This window comes from Pleurodeles waltl, chromosome 6 (genome assembly GCF_031143425.1).
Source record: "Pleurodeles waltl isolate 20211129_DDA chromosome 6, aPleWal1.hap1.20221129, whole genome shotgun sequence".
NCBI lineage: Eukaryota > Metazoa > Chordata > Amphibia > Caudata > Salamandridae > Pleurodeles > Pleurodeles waltl.
The window spans coordinates 1668985668-1669008399 of record NC_090445.1 but is presented as its reverse complement, the minus strand read 5'-3'; the positions used below and the strand labels follow the sequence as shown (position 1 = coordinate 1669008399).

The 22732-nt window shown below is 42.8% G+C and overlaps 1 protein-coding gene across 1 annotated transcript in view; it reads left to right on the top strand.

The window, feature by feature from the left end:
• The window catches only part of PSMD5 (proteasome 26S subunit, non-ATPase 5), a 56625-nt gene that overhangs the window by 4102 nt on the left and 29791 nt on the right, over positions 1 to 22732 (top strand). Inside the window, exons 2-5 of the mRNA XM_069241648.1 lie at positions 4481 to 4625; positions 5604 to 5717; positions 7597 to 7725; positions 17012 to 17121. Coding sequence (XP_069097749.1) covers positions 4481 to 4625; positions 5604 to 5717; positions 7597 to 7725; positions 17012 to 17121 — 498 coding nt within the window. The remainder of the gene's footprint in view (positions 1 to 4480; positions 4626 to 5603; positions 5718 to 7596; positions 7726 to 17011; positions 17122 to 22732) is intronic.

The window sequence follows — 22732 nt, the reverse complement described above, 5'->3', positions numbered from 1 at the left end:
GCCAGCAGTGGTTGCCAAGGGTGTCAGCCAGACATTGAAAAGAGCTTATTGTAACTAAGTTTTGGAACAGATCTGGTTGAATAATTGACATGAGAATCTGACTGGACAATTTTTAAATTTTAAATGCTCTCTAATTCATGTATTAAATTTATCTGTTCATTGCTAAGTACCTGTATCTCCAATTTAGGTATGGGTCCTTACCATTAAGACATCTAACGGTTAAATGAGATAATCTTGGCTCCGTAACATTTTGCCGTTTCTGCCTCTGGAAAAAAGAAACTTAAGAGGGCATCCTTTTTTCTGTCCCCAATACTCACAACCACACAGGAAATGGTTAATCGCTGTTTGTAAGCTTCTGGGTATCAGACACTATTGTGAGGCTCTGAGAGTTCTCAAATTTGATTCAAAGGCGGTGATAGTTTTCGCAGTAGCCAAATACTTTGAGCAGTCATGGTGCATCAGGCGGAGGGTTATGTCCTAAGGGAAATCTCAATTTAAACTATGCGGTTTGCAATCTAAAAGATCAAAAGGGTGGGTAATAATGCTTTTTATTTACACTGCTTATTATATTGTTATTGTATTCCTGCCTCTGTGACTTACATCATTAAGATTAGGACTTACCTAGGTTAAGATGGTATGTTAACTGCATAGGCTGCGCCCTGGAGACTGTAGGGGTCCGCAGTTTAGTCTTACATTACATCTTTTTATCAAATGTACACCAGTCTCTGCGCCCTACATGGATCAAATTAGGACTAGCCATTTAAAATAAAAAAAAGAAATACCTGTACATGCACCTTTGGGTCAATTTGGTCTTCTAATTTAGGCACTGGGCGGACGTTTGTGGTCTGGGTAGATGGTGGACTTAATTTGAGCACCTGTTTCCTGCATATGCATATTTAGTCTTAGTGGCTGTTTACATTATGCCTTGGTGTTGTGATGCGACCCGGGTTGTCAGTCTGTGGACTTAACTTGAGCATTTTGCTTTTTAAAGCTGTATCCTTTCCCCATATGTTTGTATATGTATTTTAAGATTTTATTAGATATTTAAATAATGTTTTATGTTTTGGTTGCACCGGGCAAGGATTTGTATTTTAAAGTACTTTATTTATGTATGCTTTTATGGTTATTTAACTGAAATAAAGTGATTACTACTACTACTGCTACACAAGTCTTTAATTTCCACTGCACCATCCAAGATTTAATTGTGTTGCTCTCCAGTTACACCCAGAGCACTGCAGTGCATTAATTAATAGAGATTTCATAACATACTATTGTGCATTTCCCAATGAGTAACAACTTTTTACATTTATTTTTCTTTTAAGCTGTGTTATTTTAAATGTAGCTACCCAACAGCGAGAGACCTAAAAAAAAACTTACAGAATAGTTTGTTTTTAGCCTCACCTTTGGCCCCACCCCATGCTCACTGATATCATCCCTATTACATGCAACATCTCAGTTCCCATACTTTAAAAAAAAAAAAATATTAAATGCAATTCGACAGCTGGTTGGCCTGGCTGCCCGTTCCTGTGCAGATGGTAGGAGGTTGACAAGAATTGGAGCACTGCTTTGCACACAGCACTGATGCCTCAGTGAGGACAGTTCACTCATCACAATATAGCTGGCATTGGTTGTGCTGGCTTGGGAGCTCAGTTGCGCTGGCTGCAGCAGTCTGACCACAGCTGAGACTCACTCATGGGCGGCAAGTGGCAGTTATGTTTCTTTTTCGCGCTGCTGCCTGTGTTTCCAGTTTGGTGCATGACTCATTGACAAATTGCAACCACTGACTTAATTTTTGGCTAAATTGAACCCTGTATATGTGTGTTTTTTTTTTTTTTTTTAATTGTACTTTGAGGGACACTTCCCCTTTGTCATGCAGACATGCACTGTCCTATAGTACTGTGCTTGCTGCTGCCACAGCTGCTCTCCCACCAAGACAGTGCCTGCCTCAGCATATGTCTGCACCCCTGCACCTAGGCCAGCTCTCACTCCCAGGCAGCAGCAGAAAAAGAAAGCAGTGTGTAGCAGGTGCACACACTAACTAAGCCCTGTGATGCATGGGGGCATAGCACAGAATGTTATACCACTGGGTCGGGAAGCGCTATCACATCGTTCTCCGTGCTCAGACTCTCAGGCCCCTCCAACCTGCCCTACTCCTACCAAACACAACTGAAGCCATCCACAGAACTTTGGTTTGCTAAACACGGGCTAATATTATTTTTCTACTGTAAAAATGATTTGTTTTGGAAATTGGGGGCATTGATGGTTGTCGATGATGAGTACCAGGTTCTATAAATTTGTCAGGAGGGGGTCCTTATGCATAACAAAATTTGACAGGGGGGTCTCGGGATCAAAAAGTTTGAAGACCTCTGTCTTAAGGTAGAGAGAAAGGAGTAACAGGAAAACATTTGGAGAAAGAGGTGGTGTGGTGACAAAGGGAGGACTTGAGGGAAGTGAGAGGAAGGAGAGACAGAAGGAAAGAATCGAGAAGCGAGCATGAGGTAGTGAGGGAAGTGGAAAGGTGAGAGGATTACAGATGATAGGAAATGAGGGAATTAACCAAGGGATGTTAGATAAAGATGCAGTGAGAAGAGTGAGCGGAAGAAGATGATGGACAGAAGAACTAGACAGAACAACATAACAATAGTGAGGAGTGAGAGGAAAAGGAGATGAGTATAAGAAATTGGTATGGGGAGTTTGACAAACAGAGAGAGAGAGAGAAAAAAAAAGGAGAAAGGTGAGAAAAGTGACTATGTATTTAGTGTTTTTTTTAAAGAAAACTATTTGGGTCTGCTCTGGGAAATCCAAGTTGTCTGACCACAATAATTTCACTGCCAATTACTGATCCATACTACCCTACTTTAAGCATGCTCATTGTGACCCTAAAGTCACAACATCAAGGCCTGCTCTGGATGACTGGAAGAAACTCCTGTTGTAGAAAATACTGATGCAGGTCATATCCATTCCTAAATATTTAAATACATGGTTATCAGTCAATTCTGTTGTGCAGAACTAATGTTGCAATGCTGTTCATCCTGGACTTCACCTTTGGTGTGAAACCCTTGTCAAGTAACTACGTCTCTCGAAATTTGCAATTACTTTTTTTTTTTAATATATATATATATATATATATATATATATATATATATTTAAACTAACTGCTCTTATCCTTTCATCATAAATCATTAGATATTTTCTACCATGTTCATAGTAATATCAAATTCATCCAGATCTCCCCTATTATCCCAATCTGTGGTTAATCGCTTACAGTGAAGATGTTTATTCTACGCATACCTACTGTTTTTTGTCTTTCTTTCTGTCTCTTTCTTTCTTCCAACTTAAAAGGAACTTCTTAACAATGAATTCCAAATCACCTTTCTAATGCTCCTTTCCTAAGACAGCCTCTTCAGCATTCTATCAAAACGTGGGTTGAGCAGTAACCCGGTGCATGATTTCTTCTTCATGTTCTCAACACATCTACCAGCTGTTAGTGCATCTATCTCCTGCGCAGTGGTTTATATTTGTAATACAGAGCAGATGCGACATGATAATAAAAATACGTGGAACAAGTTGATGCCCAGACACTGCATCCTAAATGCCAAACCTACTATTAGGTGATGCAGAGGGAAAGAAACTGGCGAATGCTTTAGTGCAAATGTTCCCGTTAAATGCTGTCCTACTGCAAGTTGTCTGCACCATATAATGCTTTTTCCGGCTTAGTCCTCTAACTGCTCTCCTTATCTCCCTGGGACCAGAAGGCAACAGTGCAAGCTACTTGTTTGTTTAATTTAGGGTTCCAGACGGGTTGAGGTGTTTGACGAGTATTACCCTATGCAAAAATGTAATTTGTGGTCCCTTGCATATTGCATCAGTACAGTATCTACATTCCCCTTCCACCCCGAGGTATGGCTGAACGTTGACAGGGTCTCACATTGCCACAGTGCTCACCAGGCCACTTACACCAGAACGGATACAAATGTGTAGATGGAGTGAACCCCCCCCCCTCCCCCTCCCCGAACCTGCATACAACTGTTAGCCACATTACAAAAATGAGAGTAGTAAAAATGCACTGGTCCATGATGAAGTGTAGAAGTTTTCACCTGCTAAGTCCTTGACCTCTCAAAATCCCATCCCTTAACATAAAGGCATTCTGCGCGGTACACAAACAAAAGTACACTGAGCACCATCAAAATATTCACTAAGGGAAATGCAAGACGTTAACAAATTAGTTGGTGAGTGATAAGTTTGTTTAACAATGAGGCAGTTAAAGGGGTTTTAGGCTACCTCCGTCTATAAGGGAAATGAGGGAGATGATTGTGAAATGGAGAAAGAACCCAAAAGTTGGATTCATCCCAGTAAGATCTCCTATTGTAGACCATGTAAATGAAGTGTGCGCCAAATCAAAGCAGCTTAATGTCTAGGTATTGAACACATTTTAGTTGTATGTTTTTATATCCACCGTGCTCTTCTCTTTTGTGTTCAGGGAACAGATTGCTTTGTGTGTGTCTGTATTGGAACGACTCCTTGAGGCCTTGGATCCAGTTTTTGTGGCACAAAATTTTAAAGAAGAACTTCAAAGGGGACTTTACCATCCAGACGATACAGTAAAAATACTCACGGTATCCCAGGTATGACATCATTAAGTTGTAGAAAGAATAATGTTATTCATTCTCAATTTTTTTGCCAATAGTGACTCCAAACCCTGTATTGCATTTAATTATGAAAAAGTGGGTAAGAAATGATTGTTACAATCTTTAGAAAATGTGAATGAATGGATTCAGAGGTGCCTACCGGGTAACATGCAATAGATGCTTTAGCAAATTTGACGTTAAATGTTTGTTTTTTTGGTTGGATTGCTGAGGTTGTTCAGTTAGTCAAACAAAAATAGATTTGTAATTCCAAGTAGATTTGTGAAAGGAACTGTCAGGAACATCATGTGTGCTTATCACATACCAAATGTTCTGTCCAGTGCACTATGGATCCTCTGCACCTCCTGTGAGCTTTAACTATCATCTTTTTTTGTTAACCTCCGTCACCATTAGGAGGTTGTCTAATTCCTGCACCTTTTGTCCCAAAGTGGTCACTTTCTTTTATTCTTCACCATGTCCCTACCCTCGTTTGTGTTGAAAAAATATCTCCCTCTTGAAAAATCTTGTTTTCATTTTGGAGTTTCTCAGTATTAACACTATTCAATCAAACCCTCTTCTTCTGCACTATTAGTAATTTCGGTGCAAATGATACGTTTTTTTTTTTTCAGCGGGTTCCTACTTGTATTACCGTATTTTCATGGTTCTAAGGAACTTGCCCTCCAGGGTTAAAGTAGTGCTGTTGACCTAAAGGGGCATCATAGGCCACTGGGTTTGTCTGTACTTGGTCACCCTTGACTGGGTGAAAACTACTGTATAGGAAACCCCAGAGACGTCTAGTCCATGCTACAACCAGAAAATACTGTATTATTTTTGTAGAGCTTTGACAACAGCACACAAGAGCAGTCGGGGACGTATTCCTCTCCCTGCAAAAGCAAAACATCCTTCATCTCTATTAACACCATGATTATTTAAATGTCGGACTCATTTACTGTTTAACTCTTATAATTCTGTTTTTAGGTTGGACGGATTGTTGAGAGTTCTGAAGCCATCGCAGAGATATTTAACAATATTGAATTGCTGAAACAAATTATTCATTGTATCGGGGGTGAGAAAATATCAGTAGCGAAAGAGGTAAGTAGGGATGACCTGCATCTCAAATGTCAATTACTAGCTAGTAAAACAACACTTTCTTTACAAGTGGTGCATGGTGGCTTGTCAAAAAATACTAGTACTTGCATTTACGATACACTAGGAGAAAAAACTACGTTTAGCTAGTTTTACAGCTGTTGCCTTTGCCCTTCACTAATCCTTGTTGATCTCAAAGTAACATCTAGGAGAGCACTCTAGAAGAAACCCCCACTGGTTTCAGTGTAGTAGTTTTCCCCTGTTCACATCCCTTGGGATCTCGTCTCTGCTTGCACCCTTTGTTATATTTAGCTAATTCACAATACTTTGTTTTCCCTCAGTTTCTGAGCATATTCCATTTTCCACTTTGTTATGTCAGACCTCGCTTTCACACCCTCTGATTTGTGTGTGACTGATACCTTGTGACCTGCTACTCTTTTATCTTTGTTTTTCCTTTTTGCCGTAGTTATTGTCACCCAGCATGTTGATTTTCGCCATTCTCTAAATGTGCTGCTTTATTTGGTACATATATGCCTTAACTCCACCACACTGTTTGCTCCGGGTTTCTTCCAGCCCCTTGCAGTATATTTCCTGTTTTCCTTTGGTGCCACAGTTCGGGTGATGTTTTTGTTTCTGGACTTGGCATTTTGATATGACACTTAGACACATGTTCTATTGTGAGGCATTGGTTGTAGGGCTACCATTGTGGGGTGGCGTGTATAGTGCCAGTTGTTTTCATTCTTTGTTCATTGAAACATGGTGGCTGTCTCCCTAAAGCTGTGTAATTATGTTGTAATGTCTGCACTGCTCCTAATGGCCACTCCATCTTCTAATAGAACACACTAGGGAGAACACCCAGCACAACCAGGATTCGCTTAGTTCACAGAACCACTAACCACTAAGAAGCCCTGTACACAAACTGTCGACAAAGCACAATAGACTGAACTCGGGGAGTAGATCCAACACAGCTATTCTATATATTTGGCTGTCACTGTGCTCAGAATCTCAGATACCACCTTGATATGTGCCCAACAATAACACCCACCATAACACCTTGGACTGAATTCTCAATATATATTGAACACTGCCCAGATGGGTCATATTGTCAGCCATCATGCTACCCAAACAGCATTCCCTCCAAAGAACACCACACACGCCTTTTTGCCAAGCAGTGGTCATGTCTGTTCAGAGATGGTGCATAGGCACTTATCAAAAACCTTTGCTCTTAAATGGTGATATCCTACACCCAAGACACAGCTATGTCATATACACCTGCCAACTTACAAAATATTTTGACAGTGTGAGGAGGGGACGGGGTCTGGCGCCAAAAAACAAAACAAACCAAAGGTTAATCAAGGCTGTAACCGATGTCCTGTATTTTCACACCTTTTATGGACATTGGCTGCTCACAGCCTCTGAAATAGAGCTGGAAACTCCCCGTTTACAGTGGTTTTCAGCTCGTTTTTTCTGCCACTGTGTGTTTTTCGGCTCCTCACCGGGTGACTGTGTGAAGGGAGTCGAATAGTGTGTCACACGGTGTCACCGTGTGAGTTGGTAGGTCTGGTCATGGATAATATGAGCTGAACATAATACCCGTGGCACTGTCTTAAGCTGAATCCAACCTCTGGTCTGCAGTAGTTACGTTTCAGAGCCATGTGGAAATTCACTGGGCTGCTGAAAGCGAGGAGAGGCATTACAAGCTGCAGAATCCGTGTTGTGGAAATGCCAGTACATGTGCTCTCTGGAATACAAACAAATTCTGTGGCCAATTGAACTGGGCATCCAGAATTGACCAGCTATCTGATATAACAAAGAAAAGTTTGTGGAAAAATCTGTTAATATCTTGCCGTATTGAACTTTAAATGATTTTTTTCCCTTTTTTCAGGCAATAAAATCGCTTTCAAGAATAGCTCAGACAAAAGCAGGCCTGGAAGCACTATTTGTCAGCACCTTATTAAATGATTTGAAGAATGTCATGGCAATAAGTGACATTGTTCGATACAGAGTATTTGAGGTAAAAGAGATCTAATTTCTTCTTTCCATCTTGGTTGGGTATTTTTTGTAATACTTGGTATGTAATTCTTTATCATTTTAATTACTTTGTTTCATACAGGTATGTTATCTGTATGTGTCTCGGTGCAATTCAGAAGCTTGAACCACCTTTGGATTCTGAGCTTTTTTTCCATAGTATTCTGAGACTTTCTTCAATTGTTTCTCATTTGTGAAATTGGTTTGTTTAATGTGGTAATGAACAGTGTTTTTGTTAGTTAAAAAAACAAAAAATGTTTGTATTTATGGATGCGTGTGCCAAAGGCTATGGTTGCCATTCAGATGGCTGTTTTAGACAGTAGGGTAGACTTGTTTCATTAGGAGTTTATATTGAAGTTAAATTGTCCTTAATGATTTTAGATGTTTGTTTTTGTAGGTATTCGAATATAATCTTAAATTGGCAAAGCTTTACTTTCTGTATATCGGGGCTGACCAACATGCTGTTTTTGGATACAGCAAATTTTAAGTATGTCTGAACAGGTCTGTGTGTGATATTAATCTTTGTTGGTTAGTGCTGCTGGTAGTTTGATCCTGTAATTGACGTGTATGGTAACACTTGTCTATTGGGGTATTTTTGAACGCTCATGTTTTTTGGGAGGTATTGGGTACTGGCAGGAACTTGATAGCTACCTGAAGGGCATCTGTGTTCTGTGTATGCATGTGAGTTGTTCTCTCACCTGTTCTGAAAGTAAAGCAAACCGAACAGTAAGGCAGACTGTAGTCATTGATACATAACACAGTGCAGTAATTTACTTTGGATAAAACATTCAAAAGTCTCTTGGAAACTGGACATTTATTTCTTTTTAATCTGTACAAGCTGTTGTGTTGCATGTCTGTGTGGTGCTTCTTGGTGGAAGGTGCTGATTTGTACACTGAATTCCTGAGAATGTGGTGTATCTGGGTTGCATTAGACGAAAGTTAGGAGATTCTGACCAGTGTGTTCTGATGGCTGTTTCTGTGAGGCCTATCATGATGGGAAGTGGTGTAGGAGCATGGGAACAGTCAGCTGTTTGGAATATTTGTGGTATTGTTACAATATGAGTTACTTTTTGTCTAACTTGTCTGTTGGATGTTTGGTAGTGAAGAGTACTGGTAAAAAGTGCTGCTGAATGAGCCTAGAATTTGACATGCCGGTATTCTAAAATACCTGGATATAAAGATTACATTGCAGTTATTTTATGCTAGAAGTAGTCAGCAGAGACTTTAGCGCTGGAGTCTGGCAACACTGCTAAAGTTGTACAAGACCTTACATGGGTGACATGGTGTCACTCTGCTAAAAGTGCAGTTGTTGGTTACAAAAGAGTGAGTAAGGGTCAATGGAAGGGAATAGGCAGCATAGGACCCTAAGAGATAGAAAGGCTAAGAGGACAGAAGGAGATGTTAAGGTCCTCAACTGATCTTTCTCTCATCTCTCCTCATATCTGGTAAAGACCCTTGGGCAGGTTCCAGGAAATATATATCTGCATCCGTGCCTAGACCACACAGCAGCTGCCCCTGGGCAAGGCAAGAGGTGTCAATGAGAACAATGTGTCCCACCTCCAGCCTTTTTGTGTGGTGGAATATAAAAGCTCCTTTTCATGGAGGTGTTTTATTTGCCTGCTGATGTTCAGGAACATTGATAGAGGAAAAAAAAATCTTACCCAGACACCCACCATTCACTCAAACCCCATCAGATGCAACAATCTTCGCCATCAATTGCGCCAACAGTCCCAGCGTCCAGTGGCTATACACAACCAGATGGATACATATACCCGCCAGTGCGCGCCCACATCCGTCCAGTTTCCTGGAATCCCCACAGATGACAACTGTTCAGCAGGCATAAGTAATACAGTGCTGCACAGCTGGGTACTGCAGTACAGCTGAAAGCACTGTATCTCAGCACACTGGCAGAGGCTGGACCCGGGCAGCGTAGCACAGATGGCAGTTGTTGGCTCCGGGCAGCAGTTGCTCTGGCAAGGCAGCACAGCAGAACTGTTGATGGGACACAGTTCAGCTACTCCACCAAGCAGCACTTCTTGACAGTCGTAAACTAAAACAGACGCGTAACGCAGCATCAGCACAGTTATGGGAATAGCCAGCATTGCAGGTTCTCTGTAGAGGCGGGATCACTGCTAGGAATGCACAAATGCTTGTTCCCAGCTCCCTCTAATCCTACAAGATGGATATGAACATGGTTTGTGTGCTTATTTTTTCCCTAAGCTCCAAATAGGGCCTCCTAATAATAAGGCCCAATTATGCGGCATGCCCTATTGATTCTGTCACGTGAGCTGTCTGCCTGCTATTTTCTTTCTTGTCCTTTTCCCTTCCTCCATCTCACGATTGGATGTAAACTGCATCTTCATGTTGGTTGGAGCCTCTTTAGCAAACTGACACCTGAGAGAGGTAACTTGTGCAGTTGTGCACTGTTTGCAGATGAGAACAGGGCAAGTTGAGCAGGGCTCCCTAAAGACACTAAGCATTTTCAATGCAACGGGTCTCGCATTTGTTCGAGTTAGAGCTATTAGCGTTGTAAAGCAAAAAGAAAAACTGTAAAATGCAGCGCGATCGCGCTGCGTGGGAAATAAACAGATAAAGTAGTCCGAACTCCAGGCTGAAAACATCGAGCCTCATATGGTTTTTGGTACTTTACCGGTGTTGTGTAGGTGGGCTAAACACCGGAAAAGGCATGATGTATGCATGCTTTTCACAAATGCAAGCAGATTTTAAAAGGCAAGCCCACAAACCAATGTAAGTGACTGACGTGGCATGGGTGTGGTTTGAAGCCCAAAGAGAGATTACAGAATGGACGGAGCACTTTGTTCTCACCCAAAAAAATGGAAGTTAAGGCGATCTAGGACTTTTGTCTGCTACTGTAAAGATGATGACATGGCAGCGTACACGGTGATGAAGCAGGTAAACCCGGTCACACGTCTGCTTTGGTCAGCATCGCTTTAAAGACAAATGTGACGTGATGGGCACTTGGTTTGTAGTTTCACACAGGGTGCTGGCACAGGCCACCATCGTCCTTCAAAAAAGATGTGAGAAAGGCCTGGAAGAGCAGAAACCGGGCATGGCACACTTTTTGTAACGATGAACAATCCTTTGGGGAAAGTTCTAAGTTGCCGAACATTAGGATAGTTCTCTATTTCAAAACCCACAGTATAAAGGATGTTAAGGTTGACAGGAGTGTAATAACTGCTACACCACAAAACCTGAAAGGATAGTTAATGTCTTCCTTCATCTTGGCTTCCACCCCGGCCATTCTCAGTTAACCTTTATTGTCACCTCATGTGTTCTCAGTTGTGCAGCAAAACATTACATAATGAACAACCTCACAAATTCCAACAGCAATAAAAACATACTCATCCGAATGTCTGAAGGGCAAAAAAGTAAGTGTTCAAAGTACGTTCAGGTTTGCAAAGCATGTTGAAACATATGGTTATATCTAATAACTATACCTAAGCAATCAATTTATTAAAGTTTGGACTAGATCCTAAAATGAGATCAACAACCCACCTCGTCAGCACCAAGATGAATTTTGGTACTTTAAATGTGTAAAAACTTAAATTCTTTACTAATCTGTTACAGCGGTAGGATGACATACAAAATTAACACCATGACTAGCAGCTCTCACAATATTTCCCACATTAAGTGCTCAAGTAGGGGGTTTAGTGTCCCCAAAGGTAATGGCCCATTGGCTACTGCCCTACACTCCCCTAAATGCCCCTAAATTCAGTATTTAGTGGGGCCCATGGCACCAGGAAATATGATCTTGCTGACCTGTAAAGGGCATTCCAGAGACTGAAAAGGCAAGAACTGAAGATCAATGACTGACTCAGCGCCAGCCCTGCTTGCCTGCCTGCTGACTCTGAGAGTTGCGAGAAAGATGCCTCGACCTCCAGCTGCTGAAACTTCCAAAAGCCCAGGAAGACTGCCATCCCAGGAAGACTGCCAGCCTTCACCTCAGCTCAAGAAACCCCTGTGGAGTAGCAGAACTGCATCCTTGCAGGCACCCAAGAAACACTGAAGAGGACTCTGGACTGCCAAAACCCGATGCCGGACAACACCACTGCACCTGTGCCCCCTAGCCTGAGTTGAAGTGTGGCAACGATGCCAGCGTGGTCCCTAGCCTCTCCAGAGACCAAGTCCATTGTGGGTTTCCCCATTGCGATGCTCACGCAGATGCCTGCAGCCTCTTTGTGCATGCTCCCCCATCGCCCCCACTTTGTGAGACCTAAGCCCACCTGTTGGCTTGGTCAGGATGGTCCCCCAGTCCATGCTTGCAGCCTCTTTCTGCGGGCCCCTCTACCACAACATAACACCCAAGGAAACACGGCCATCCTGCCCCCCGGAGAAGACCTCCAGAGCATCTCAGATTTGAACCCACCTGTTGGTTCACCTCGACTGAACCCCCAGTCTCTGCCTGCAGTGATCCCCTTTAACTCCAGTGGGGCACCTGACACTGAACTACACCTCTTTACCCGGCCACCCCAGTGCTGCCCTTGGTGACCTGTTGGTGTGGCCTAGGACCTTGCCCCATACTCGCCTTAAGTCTGGAAGATTGATCCTGTAAGTCACTGATTACCCGTTTTCTGTATTTGTTTTTTTTAAATCTGAGAAATTTAAATTGAAGAAGAAAAAAATGTACATGAAATATTGAGTCAATTATGACTTAATATTTTGTGAAGCATGTTTCTTCCCTGTAAATTCCTCCCATTCAAATGAAAGCCTTTATTTTTCGAGTATAAATGTGGCACCCTATCTACAGGCCACTGGGTGCAAGATGCTTGATATTTGTAAATGCGACACTTAGAAATTTTAAGAGTGCCGAAAAATTTCCATATTATAAATATTTTTGCAGAACATTATTATGCACTCTCCAATTAAAACAAAACAAAACATGGCTTTATGTTTGTGTTATACATATAGTGGTTCCACATATGGGGAAAGGTATGTCCTGTGCCACAAGTACATATGAAACAGACTCTCTTTCACCTATTAACATATATCCCATTCATACGCACACAAGACAATGCTCTCACTGGCACACGTCAGCCCTGTCATAGTGCCCCTAGTGAAAAAGTATTTTGGTCAAACCATGGTTTCTGGCTGTATGGACATTAGACAAAGTGCCCGATTATGAGTTTGGCAGATGGGAACACCCGTCTGGCAAACTGTTGATGGGGTGGTTACCACAGTGCCGGCTACCGCCCGCCAGCCCATTAAGACTTACGCGCTGGGCTGACCGGCTGCCCAGTGGGAAAGTGAAGGCAGCACTGTCGTAATTGAGCCGGTGGCAATGCTGCCACCTTCACAGGGCACCAGCACACTTGTAATGCGCACTGTCTACTGGGCAGGGGACCCCTGCACTGCCCAATTTATGGGCATGGGCAGTGCAGGGGTCCTCTGTGGCCCCCTGCACCTGTTTCTCCTCCCCCCCTCCCCCACCCCAGCCTTTTCATTCAGTCTCTCAGAAAACAGATTACATGAATTTCCCTGTATATCAATCATGCTGTGTTTTCGGGTGCAAAGCCCCCACTTCCCCAGTGCTTCCTCCATTGCGAGGTGTCTCCATTCAGTCCATCTTCCAAGTGGCTGCCTTTCCCACATTGCATTTGTTTCTAAGCATTACTGTTCGACTTTTCATCCTTGGCGTGGTCTCCCTTAACTTTTTCCTTCTGTTCCCCAGGTTGTTGATGTGTGATGGACTCTGATTTTGCTGTTTTTGTTATTCTGGGCACTTTACCACTGCTAACTAGTGCTAAAGTGCAAGAGCTCCTTTACAAAATGTGTATGGAATTGGCATATCCATGATTGGCATATTTGTTTTACGAGTAAGTCCCTAGTAAAGTGCACTAGAGGTGCCAGGGCCTGTAAATCAATTGCTACTAGTGGGCCTGCAGCACTGGTTGTGCCACCCACATAAGTAGCCCTGTAATCATGTCTCAGACCTGCCACTGCAGTGTCTGTGTGTGCAGTTTTAACTGTAAATTCGAATTGGCAAGTTGACTCACTTGCCAGGCCTAAACCTTCCCTTTTCTTACATGTAAGGCACCCCTAAGGTAGGCCCTAGGTAGCCCCAAGGGCAGGGTGCAGTGTATGGTTAAGGTAGGACATATAGTAATGTGTTTTATATGTCCTGACAGTGAAATATTGCTAAATTCGTTTTTCACTGTTGCAAGGTCTGTCCCTCTCATAGGTTAACATGGGGGATACCTTTAAATCTGATTAAAGTGTAGATTCCCTTTGGGAGCAGATGGACATGTGGAGTTTGGGGTCTCTTGAAATGTGACCGAAGAATCAACGCACGGAGCTGGAGAAACAACGCGCAGCATCGCTGACGGAAACTCTGAGATCGAAACCTGTCCTGCATGGTTTTTGAATCATTGTGCGGCTGGATTTCCGATGCAAGTACTGCTGGGCGTGTAAAAACCATGCCGGACCAGAGAGTGCTGACCGGATCGACGCATCACTCTCCTGCAGAGAGAAGAAACGACGCGCCCTGACCCGACGAAAGGAGAAACAATGCAAGGTCTCGCTTGTGAGTGAAATCGACACATCGCAAGCCCTTTTTGATGCACACTCGCCCATGCGGGATTATTTTTGATGCACCCAAATTACATTTTCACGCTAACCGTGTTAGTGTGTGTTTTAAACTACATATAGACACTTTTTGCTTTTTAATTGATAACTTGACTTGTGTATTGTGGATTTTTGTCGTTTTGGTCAGATAAATATTTCCTATTTTTCTAAACCTGTGTTGTCATTTTGTAGTTTTTTCATTAAGTTACTGTGTGTGTTGATACAAATACTTTACACTTAACACTCTGAAGTTAAGCCTACTGCTCTGCCAAGCTACCAAAAGGATAAGCACGGGTTATCTGAGGGTAATTCCCTTTTACCCTGACTAGAGTGAGGGTCCTTGCTTGAACAGGGGGTAACCTGACTGTCAACCAAAACCCCCATTTTTAACAATTACCATCTGGATGAGCTAGTCTCCGTTTGGGAGAGCAGTCCTTTAAAGATTTTTGTTCAGAGTAAGAGCTTATCCTTAGTTCTCCTTCAGAGATGCTTTGGGAGTGGATCCTAGATGGATTTCATGGAAGCAAAAATCCTTCAGAGAAAAATTACTTTTGGTAAAATTCATTCCGATGATTATTATGGCTTCTGGTCGATATGATGGCTGTAAGGATTCTTACTTACAGCCTGTCCACCTCATCTCCTGATATGGTTTTCTCACTTTCTTTGAAAATTCTATTTTGGCTTTGATCCTGAATTGTTAGCCTCTTTGTACTGCAGGATAAAACCGACTTCACTGGCTCCATGGGCACCTAATGTTTCTCCGATGTCATGGGTGGTGTGGCACAATACCACTGATGCCATTGTGCAGCACCATCTGGTGCTATTGGTGTGGTTTTGCTGGATTAATTTCCAGATCCAGTTTGCTTTCCTTAAACAAAGTTCATATAAAAAATCTAGAAGACCCTTCGTATCCATCCAGAAAGAACTTTTACTAAAGGTTTTTTAAAAGTTTTTTTTAGGGTGGGACTTGTTATTCAAATGAGTGTAGTATTGTGTTTGGAGTAATAAGCGATCAACATTTTTGTATCTTCTCTATCTTTGTAGTGCATTAACTGGACGTCTTTGGGAAAATAATTATGACTTACATAAACTTTGAATACTCATTTTACCATAAGGCTGATGGGATCATGTATTTTAAAATGCAGTGTTTTGGGTTGCAGTTAGGGGCTCCCATGTGACTTTTTAGACTCTAGCAGAACGAGAATCTGCAGGTCACTCTATTCGTAGGTATGGGTTAACAGCAAAGCTATCATTGACGTTTTGTGTGCAACAGAAGTTTTAAAAAGCAATACTGAGAGGGTCTTAGGTTCCCCCCTCATGTTGATCATCCTCTCGGCAAACGTTTGATTAGACCGTTGTTGTATGGTTCTGCTTGTCAAAATGTTTAATTGAAATTTTTGCACTTTGAAGTGTCCAAGAGCTGAAATGGAGTTGTACTGTTAAAATATATAGTGGTTGCAATTAAAATACATTTCCGCTGGTATTGTAGTAAAAACATTTCGTACTGCATGTGTCCACAGTAAGGCCAGCTTGACGCACCATGATTCCCTGGAGAAGCACTGCACATTGGATGACGGTCACAACACGATCATAGGTTATCTATTATACAGATCTAGAGTGTACGTCTTTGTACAGTTCATGGGAACAAATAGGACCCGCCCATAAAGTCTTCACACTTACCTATTTCCTCACGACGCACATCTACCTGGACACAGTTGACTTACACAACATATGTACGCTAATCCCCTCTAACACCTGTGCACCTACAGATCACTTCTATATTGAGAAACCTAAGTGAGGTTGAATGTATCTTTCTCTTCTACACACAAGAGATATAGTTACTAAGAAATGTATTTAAGCAATGAGGATACACACACATCCCAATGTGCATATTCTGAGCAGTATGTTATGGGAGAAATACATGAATACCAGGGGCAGTGGAGGTGACTTAACACATCATTAACCCACCCAAGCCCATCATAGAAGTGATCTCTTGTCCTACCTTTAGCCCCCAGCAGCACGATATTTGCTGCTGCAGAAGAGAGAGGTGATACAGAGATAGTTAATATTTGGCTGCGGAGGTTGTGAGTAGCAAGATGGGAGACGTGTTTTTTAGGAGGGGAGACGTAAAAATATCGGTGAGGATTAAAAGCACAAGGTCTATCCATTTATTTTTGGGGATGCGTTGAAGGACATAGATTTGATGGCAGATGAACATGTGTACTTCATAGATGCGTGTGTGGAGAAGGTGATGGGAGTGTTATGCAGTTTGTCAAGGAATGTTGAGAGAGACTGCAGTGGCATAACTAAGGAAGAGGACTGGAACTTGAGATAATGGGCAGGATGGTTTGTTTGAAAACCCTTTCCTATTGTCTTATTTTGCTTGTTCATGGGAACAGCCTGGTGGAGGGTGGGATTATCAACAATAGGGATGGTTTCCACTTTGGGATTCCAAATGCTTTAGACAGTTAAATAGTTGAGCCCTAAACAAAACATGCCACAGTATCCCTGGCCCCAAACAAAAGATCATGGATCATAGAGTAGATTTGAAATTTCTTTTAGTTATGGTATGTATTGTGAGATGTTTCTATAATACTCCAGCTTTATAAAAACTTTCTGCATGAGTGCAAGTTTATCTGTAGACCTCTGTATTTCATTGGTTTAACTATTTAATTTATTTTCTTCTTCAGTTAATCGTGGAGATTTCTTCAGTGTCTGAAGAGTCCTTGGGATACTGCATAAAAAGTGGATTTATATCACAACTTCTTGAAGAACTGACTGGTGATGATGTCTTAGTTAGGTAAGTTAATTTGCAGTGAGCATAATAGAAGAAAATATCAAGGCATCTTGGTCAATTTGGTAATCTGTTTTTGCTCCCAACTCAGCAGCGATTCAGCATGGTTGGAGACTGACTTAATGTACTGTGAAATCCTGTGTTGGCATTAGAGGAACATATGCAACCCACCCCCCCCAAGATTACCAGTAAGAGGGGGAAAATGATGATAAATGGACATGGAACCTTCTTGTATAAATAAATAGTCCTCTTCCCTGGTGTTTAAAACTTAGAAGGTATTTAATCACCCTAATGTTAAATAGGTCGAAAATAGAACGTTATGAAACTCTTCCAACAAAGAACAGTATGAAACTGTTATTGTTGTCAGCATTTTAAACATGTAAGTAACCTCAGAGTTTCTAGCATTTATGGCCAATGTTCCCTGTAAGGCGCGCGCGCACCTTTCCTTCCCCCATCGCGCAGGCCCCTTCGGCAAGCGCGCACGTTAATAAATAAGCCTTTTAGAGCGATATACGTGCTCCCCTAAGGCAGATAATGCTCATATTTGAATCTGGATTGAAGTGAATGAAAACACCGTTTAAATGACGCGGGCAGTGTTTTAAACATCATTTGGCGTACTTTAGCATACAAGCGAGCAAGTGATATTTATGTTGAAAATTAATGGTTAATGAGCTAGGAAATGCTTCAGAACAGTAGGAAATGTGCTGTTATCAACTTTTCCATCATTGTCATACTTCATAGTTGTTTATATGCATTATCACTTTCTCAGCTCAAATAAGCCTTTTAGAGCGATAGTCGTGCTCTCCTATTGCAGAAAATGCTCATATTTGAATCTGGATTGAAGTCAATGAAAACAGCGTTTAAAGGCCGCGGGCAATGTTCCTCTGTTTTCTCTAACTGTGGTGTAGGTGGCACTTAACAGGTCATGTCCTTGGGGTGTGCAACTAGGTCACAAAACTGCCTTGATGCCCTATTGCATGGAGCAATGATATCCCTTTTTTGCTTTAGTGGTATGGAGAGGCTAATGCCAAAGATCTTGGCTAGTTATGCGCTGCGCGCGCGTGAATGGTCAATTTCTTGGCGCACGTATCCTTGGCTGCAGCGCACAGAGACCGCACACTGCCGCACACAGTGTAAAAAATTTAGAGGGAACATTGCTTATGGCTCTAGGAAAGTGCCCCTTTTGGACTTGGTCACCCCCACTTTTTGTTCACTGGTGCTGAGGTTTCTAGACTGAGATGCACTGGGTTCCTGCTAAACTGGTTCTCATTGCAAGCGCTGTTTCCCTAAAACGAGGTAAATTATTTACAGTTGGCACATCCTCTAGTACCTCTGTAAGTTCCTAATAAATGGTATCCCTGGAACCTAGGGCCTGGGCTCTAGAGAGGGTCCCTAAGGGCTGCAGCACATACTGTGCCACCCTAACGGACCACCTCAAAAGTAGCAAACATCCTGCCATTGCAGACTGCGTGTCATGGTGAAAGCCATGAGAGAAAACTCAATATGACATGGCACAAAGATTCTGTGCCATGCCCCAGCCACTGCATCTAAACATTACAACTGTGGTGGTCGCGCCACGGTCGGACCGCCAGCACTGCCAGTTTTCCTCCACAGGAGGGGCTGGTGGTCCTAATCTGCCATGGCAGAATTACGAGTCCCATCTCCGTGGATGATTACATGGCGGTAGCCCTGCCATGTAAGTGCTGGTGGGGTGGGATACAGGAGGCCCCAAGGGGTGTAGGGAGGTTGCACTGCCCGTGCACTTGGCATGGGTAGTGCAGGGGCCCCCATGGCCATCCCTGTTGCACTGCTCACTATCTTCTTTGCAGACCGTGAACAGCTTAACAGGTGCTGGTGTACCCTATGCACTGCACCAGCTCAATAATGAGCCAGCGTCAATGTTGTAGGCTGTTTCTGCCCGCTGACCCAGCGGGAAACACCTAATGTGGCCCGCAGGAAGGTGGCCACACTGGCGGTAGCCTGATAGCGGGAGTTTGGCGGACGGCCTTTTCCGTCCGCCAAACTCATAGTGACCCCCTTAATGTTCTGGCTGACTGGTATTGACCAGTCTGGCACCACAGACATGTTTCTGACCCCCCAGAGGCGAGAGCACGCACTCTGAAGCCAAAAACCGTGCTTGTTCCGGAGGAAGGTGTTATCACCTCCTCCAGGAGGATGACTAGTGAATCTGCATACCAAGGCCAAGGACTTCAAAGGCTCTGCTGCCTTTGGTATGTGAACCCCGGCTCCCCTCCAGACCTGGGGGTGCCACCTTCTGCCCTGAAGCCCATTTGGCACCAGGACAGGCAGGGAAATTACCTCTGCAGGTAGGCATGGTTCACCTAAACGCTAGTCACACCCATAAGGTTGACAGCCTGATGTGCTCCATGAAAGAATGGTTTCACTTTCTTGTTTATGGTGTAACTAGGGATTCTGGGACAGGGCTATGCCCACTCCCCACATGAAGTGGTCATATAGGGGTGTAGTCACCCCAAGGGTAAGTAGCCCATTGACTTCTACTCTACATTCCCCTAAACACCCTTAAATTGAGTATTTAGGTGGCTCCCTGTCACCAGAAGAACAGATTTGTCTAACAAAAGAAGAACCAAGAAGAGCTGAAGAAGCAAGAACTGCGGACTGCTAGTGGACTTTGGCGCGAATGCCTGCCTACTTGCTCTTGCCCTGACAATCGTGACACTTCACCAACCTGTCAGCGTTTCCCTTGGAGTGGAGGGGCCACTTCCCTACATCCTGCAGGCACCAAACGCAATGTCCAGCTAACTGTTCTGCTGATCACCGGGTCCACTGCTGCAGCAACTGCCCAGTAGGGGGTCACCGTGCTTCAGGAGGTCAGAGCCGTGTCCACCACCAAGTTAGAAGACACCAGAACACACTGAAGCAGTCCTGCGCAGATACCAGAAGTACCAGAACCCTTGCACCAACAAAAAATTGTTTGAAGTCCGATCTGGACTCCAACGACGCAACCGAGGACAAACTGTTGAGGGACAACAGAAACATAGAGGACATCACCCAGAGCAGTGCAGTTGTCCTGTTTTGTCCCATTCTTGCAGGTCCACCCAAAAACCGCGGGCACCTTGACGCAGAGGAACCGAATGACCAAAAACCCACTGCAGCCGAGTTCCACGGCTCGGGCCCATGACAACTGATCCCCTGAGCTCCCGGACTTGTCCCCAAGTTCCCCATTGCAGCTTTTTTTCCTGGTGGTCCCCCTTGTCTTGAACCGGGCAGTGCGCTAAACACCTGACTCGACCAACACCACTGCACCCGGATGTCCCAAGCCAGGTTAAACTGTACTGCTGGTACTTTTAGTGACCCTACTCCCCTAGCACCCTACAATCTGCAGGGGGACCCCAGAGAACCATCTGCAAGAACCCCATTGCAGTAAAAGTATGTTCAAGTCTTTACTGTGTAAAAGCACATTTGAGTAAAATTGATACTTCCATACGAAGAGATACACTGCAACAGTACTTTCCTTACTTGTGAAGTTTTTCTAGTGTTAAAACATTCTATAAAAAAGAATCTACATTTTTCTAAACATTGGTCTCAAGTTTCTTCTTGACTGTGTGTTCATTTATTGACTGTGTGTTCAGCTTAGCACTACCCTCTCATAGGTCTAAACTGCTCCCCCACACTACCACAAAAGAGCATTTGGGATTATTGATAAACCCCTGTAAACCAATAAGGGTAGCCTGGACAATCTGCATAGTGTCTCCTTACATAGATGCCCATCTTCCTAGAACAGAGCAAGCAGAAGAGATTACGGACTGATTCTTTATATATCTGACATACTGTTAGCCATTAACAGTGGCGGCTGCAAACAGTTCCCTGCATACTTTGAGTATGGGTGGCTCTTCCAGAACGAACAAGATTTGGAAAAATTCCCAGCAAAGGAAATAAGCGAATCTCATAATCCAGTCCAAACACAATTCAATTTCCTTCGGTATGAAGCATTTTTAACAATGGGTCCTCCTCTAAGTAACCCAAGGAAGTCACTCCTGGAGGCACCTCAAAAGATTTGAGTTTGAAACTAATAAACATCCAGAGGCGCTCTGGATTCAGGCATAACATGATTTGCTTAAGACTGTTCCAATGACCATATTTTACAATAGAGGAGGCCCCTCATGAAATATAATCCCTAGTTTGACTATAGAAGATTGAGAGCGCGGCATCCAATAATCTATAATCCTCCCCACATGGGCTTTTCAGAAATAGTGGATTGGTGGCTCTCAACCACAGTGTTTTACAAACAAAACCCTTTGTATTTAATTTATTTGAGTAGGGGAATATACACACATTTGTTCAATTTAGTGTAACTGCACTCACTATGATGAATCACAGTTTGTTGTTGGTGGCAGATTTGAGCACACATTGTCTGTAAAATGCTATGTTTTGAGCAATTAGCAAACGTGCTTTGAACTATGTTCTGAACTTGACTAAATGGATTACATAAACAAACGTTGATACAGCCAATAGGTCTCATCTATGCGAGAGCTGCTGACTGCTAATGTCTTTAAGCCACATTGTACGGCAGTGTGGCTGCTGTTCAGCATGGCTCAAAGTTAGTGGCCTGTCTGAGTGGAGTAGCATAGAGTGCAATGGGGTGGTGTGGCGCTGAGTGTCACACAATACAATGGGGTGTAGTGATACGAAGGCTGGATTGTAGAGGTGCAGAGCAGTCATTTGTGGGTGTGAATAACTAAAGCATCAATAGGAACGTCAGGGTGGAAGCAACATAAATAATCTGTATTAATAGACCAAAAATATCACATCTCTGCAATCTGAGTTTTCCACAAAGTGTGATGCTTATTGTCTGTTACAGTTAGAATTAATAAAACTCTTCATCACAAAGGCCTGGCCAAGTTTGGGCCAGAAGCCACCTTAATCCAAGATTATGGAACCAGTAATAAATTCTAGTCTTTTTCAGTTTCAACTTGTAACTACATACCTAAAACTGGCGATCCAACTAAGCTTCAAATCCCAGCTCAATAAATATCCAAAAGGGACACAGTGCCTCTTATTAATCTATATTAACATTTCATACTTTCTGTTCTAATAACACTCTTATATCACTTTAACTGTAGTTCTGATCATAGTGTGGATTTTTGCAATAATCTTTGCACCAAAACTCTTTACGCGTTTATGGTCTAAACAAATGCACTTTCTTGTTTTTCCATATGCCATTTTCCATGCAGGTTATAAACATCTCCCTCTGCTAATATTTAGTAGGTCATAGTTTCTGTGCAAACAACATTCTTTGATCCCCTTCACTGTTGTTCCATTTACATGGTTTGGATTTTCCCCAAAAGCTACACAACCAATCTCTTTGGGGTACACTTCAGGACTACTTTTATGGGCAGTTACATTTGGAATACAATTCATCGTAAAATTCATTCTACACTCTAACCATATTTAGTTTAATGGGGTGTCTGGGCTTAATCTAAGGAGAATTTCAAAAAACTATTTTATGAGTACAGGTTATATTAAAAATCCCAGACAGTTCTGCAACAGATGATACTACAGCCTTCATTCTTTAAACCTGCATGATTGAATTCACTGAATCAACATAGTTTTGCACTATAACCCTGCACTAACATTC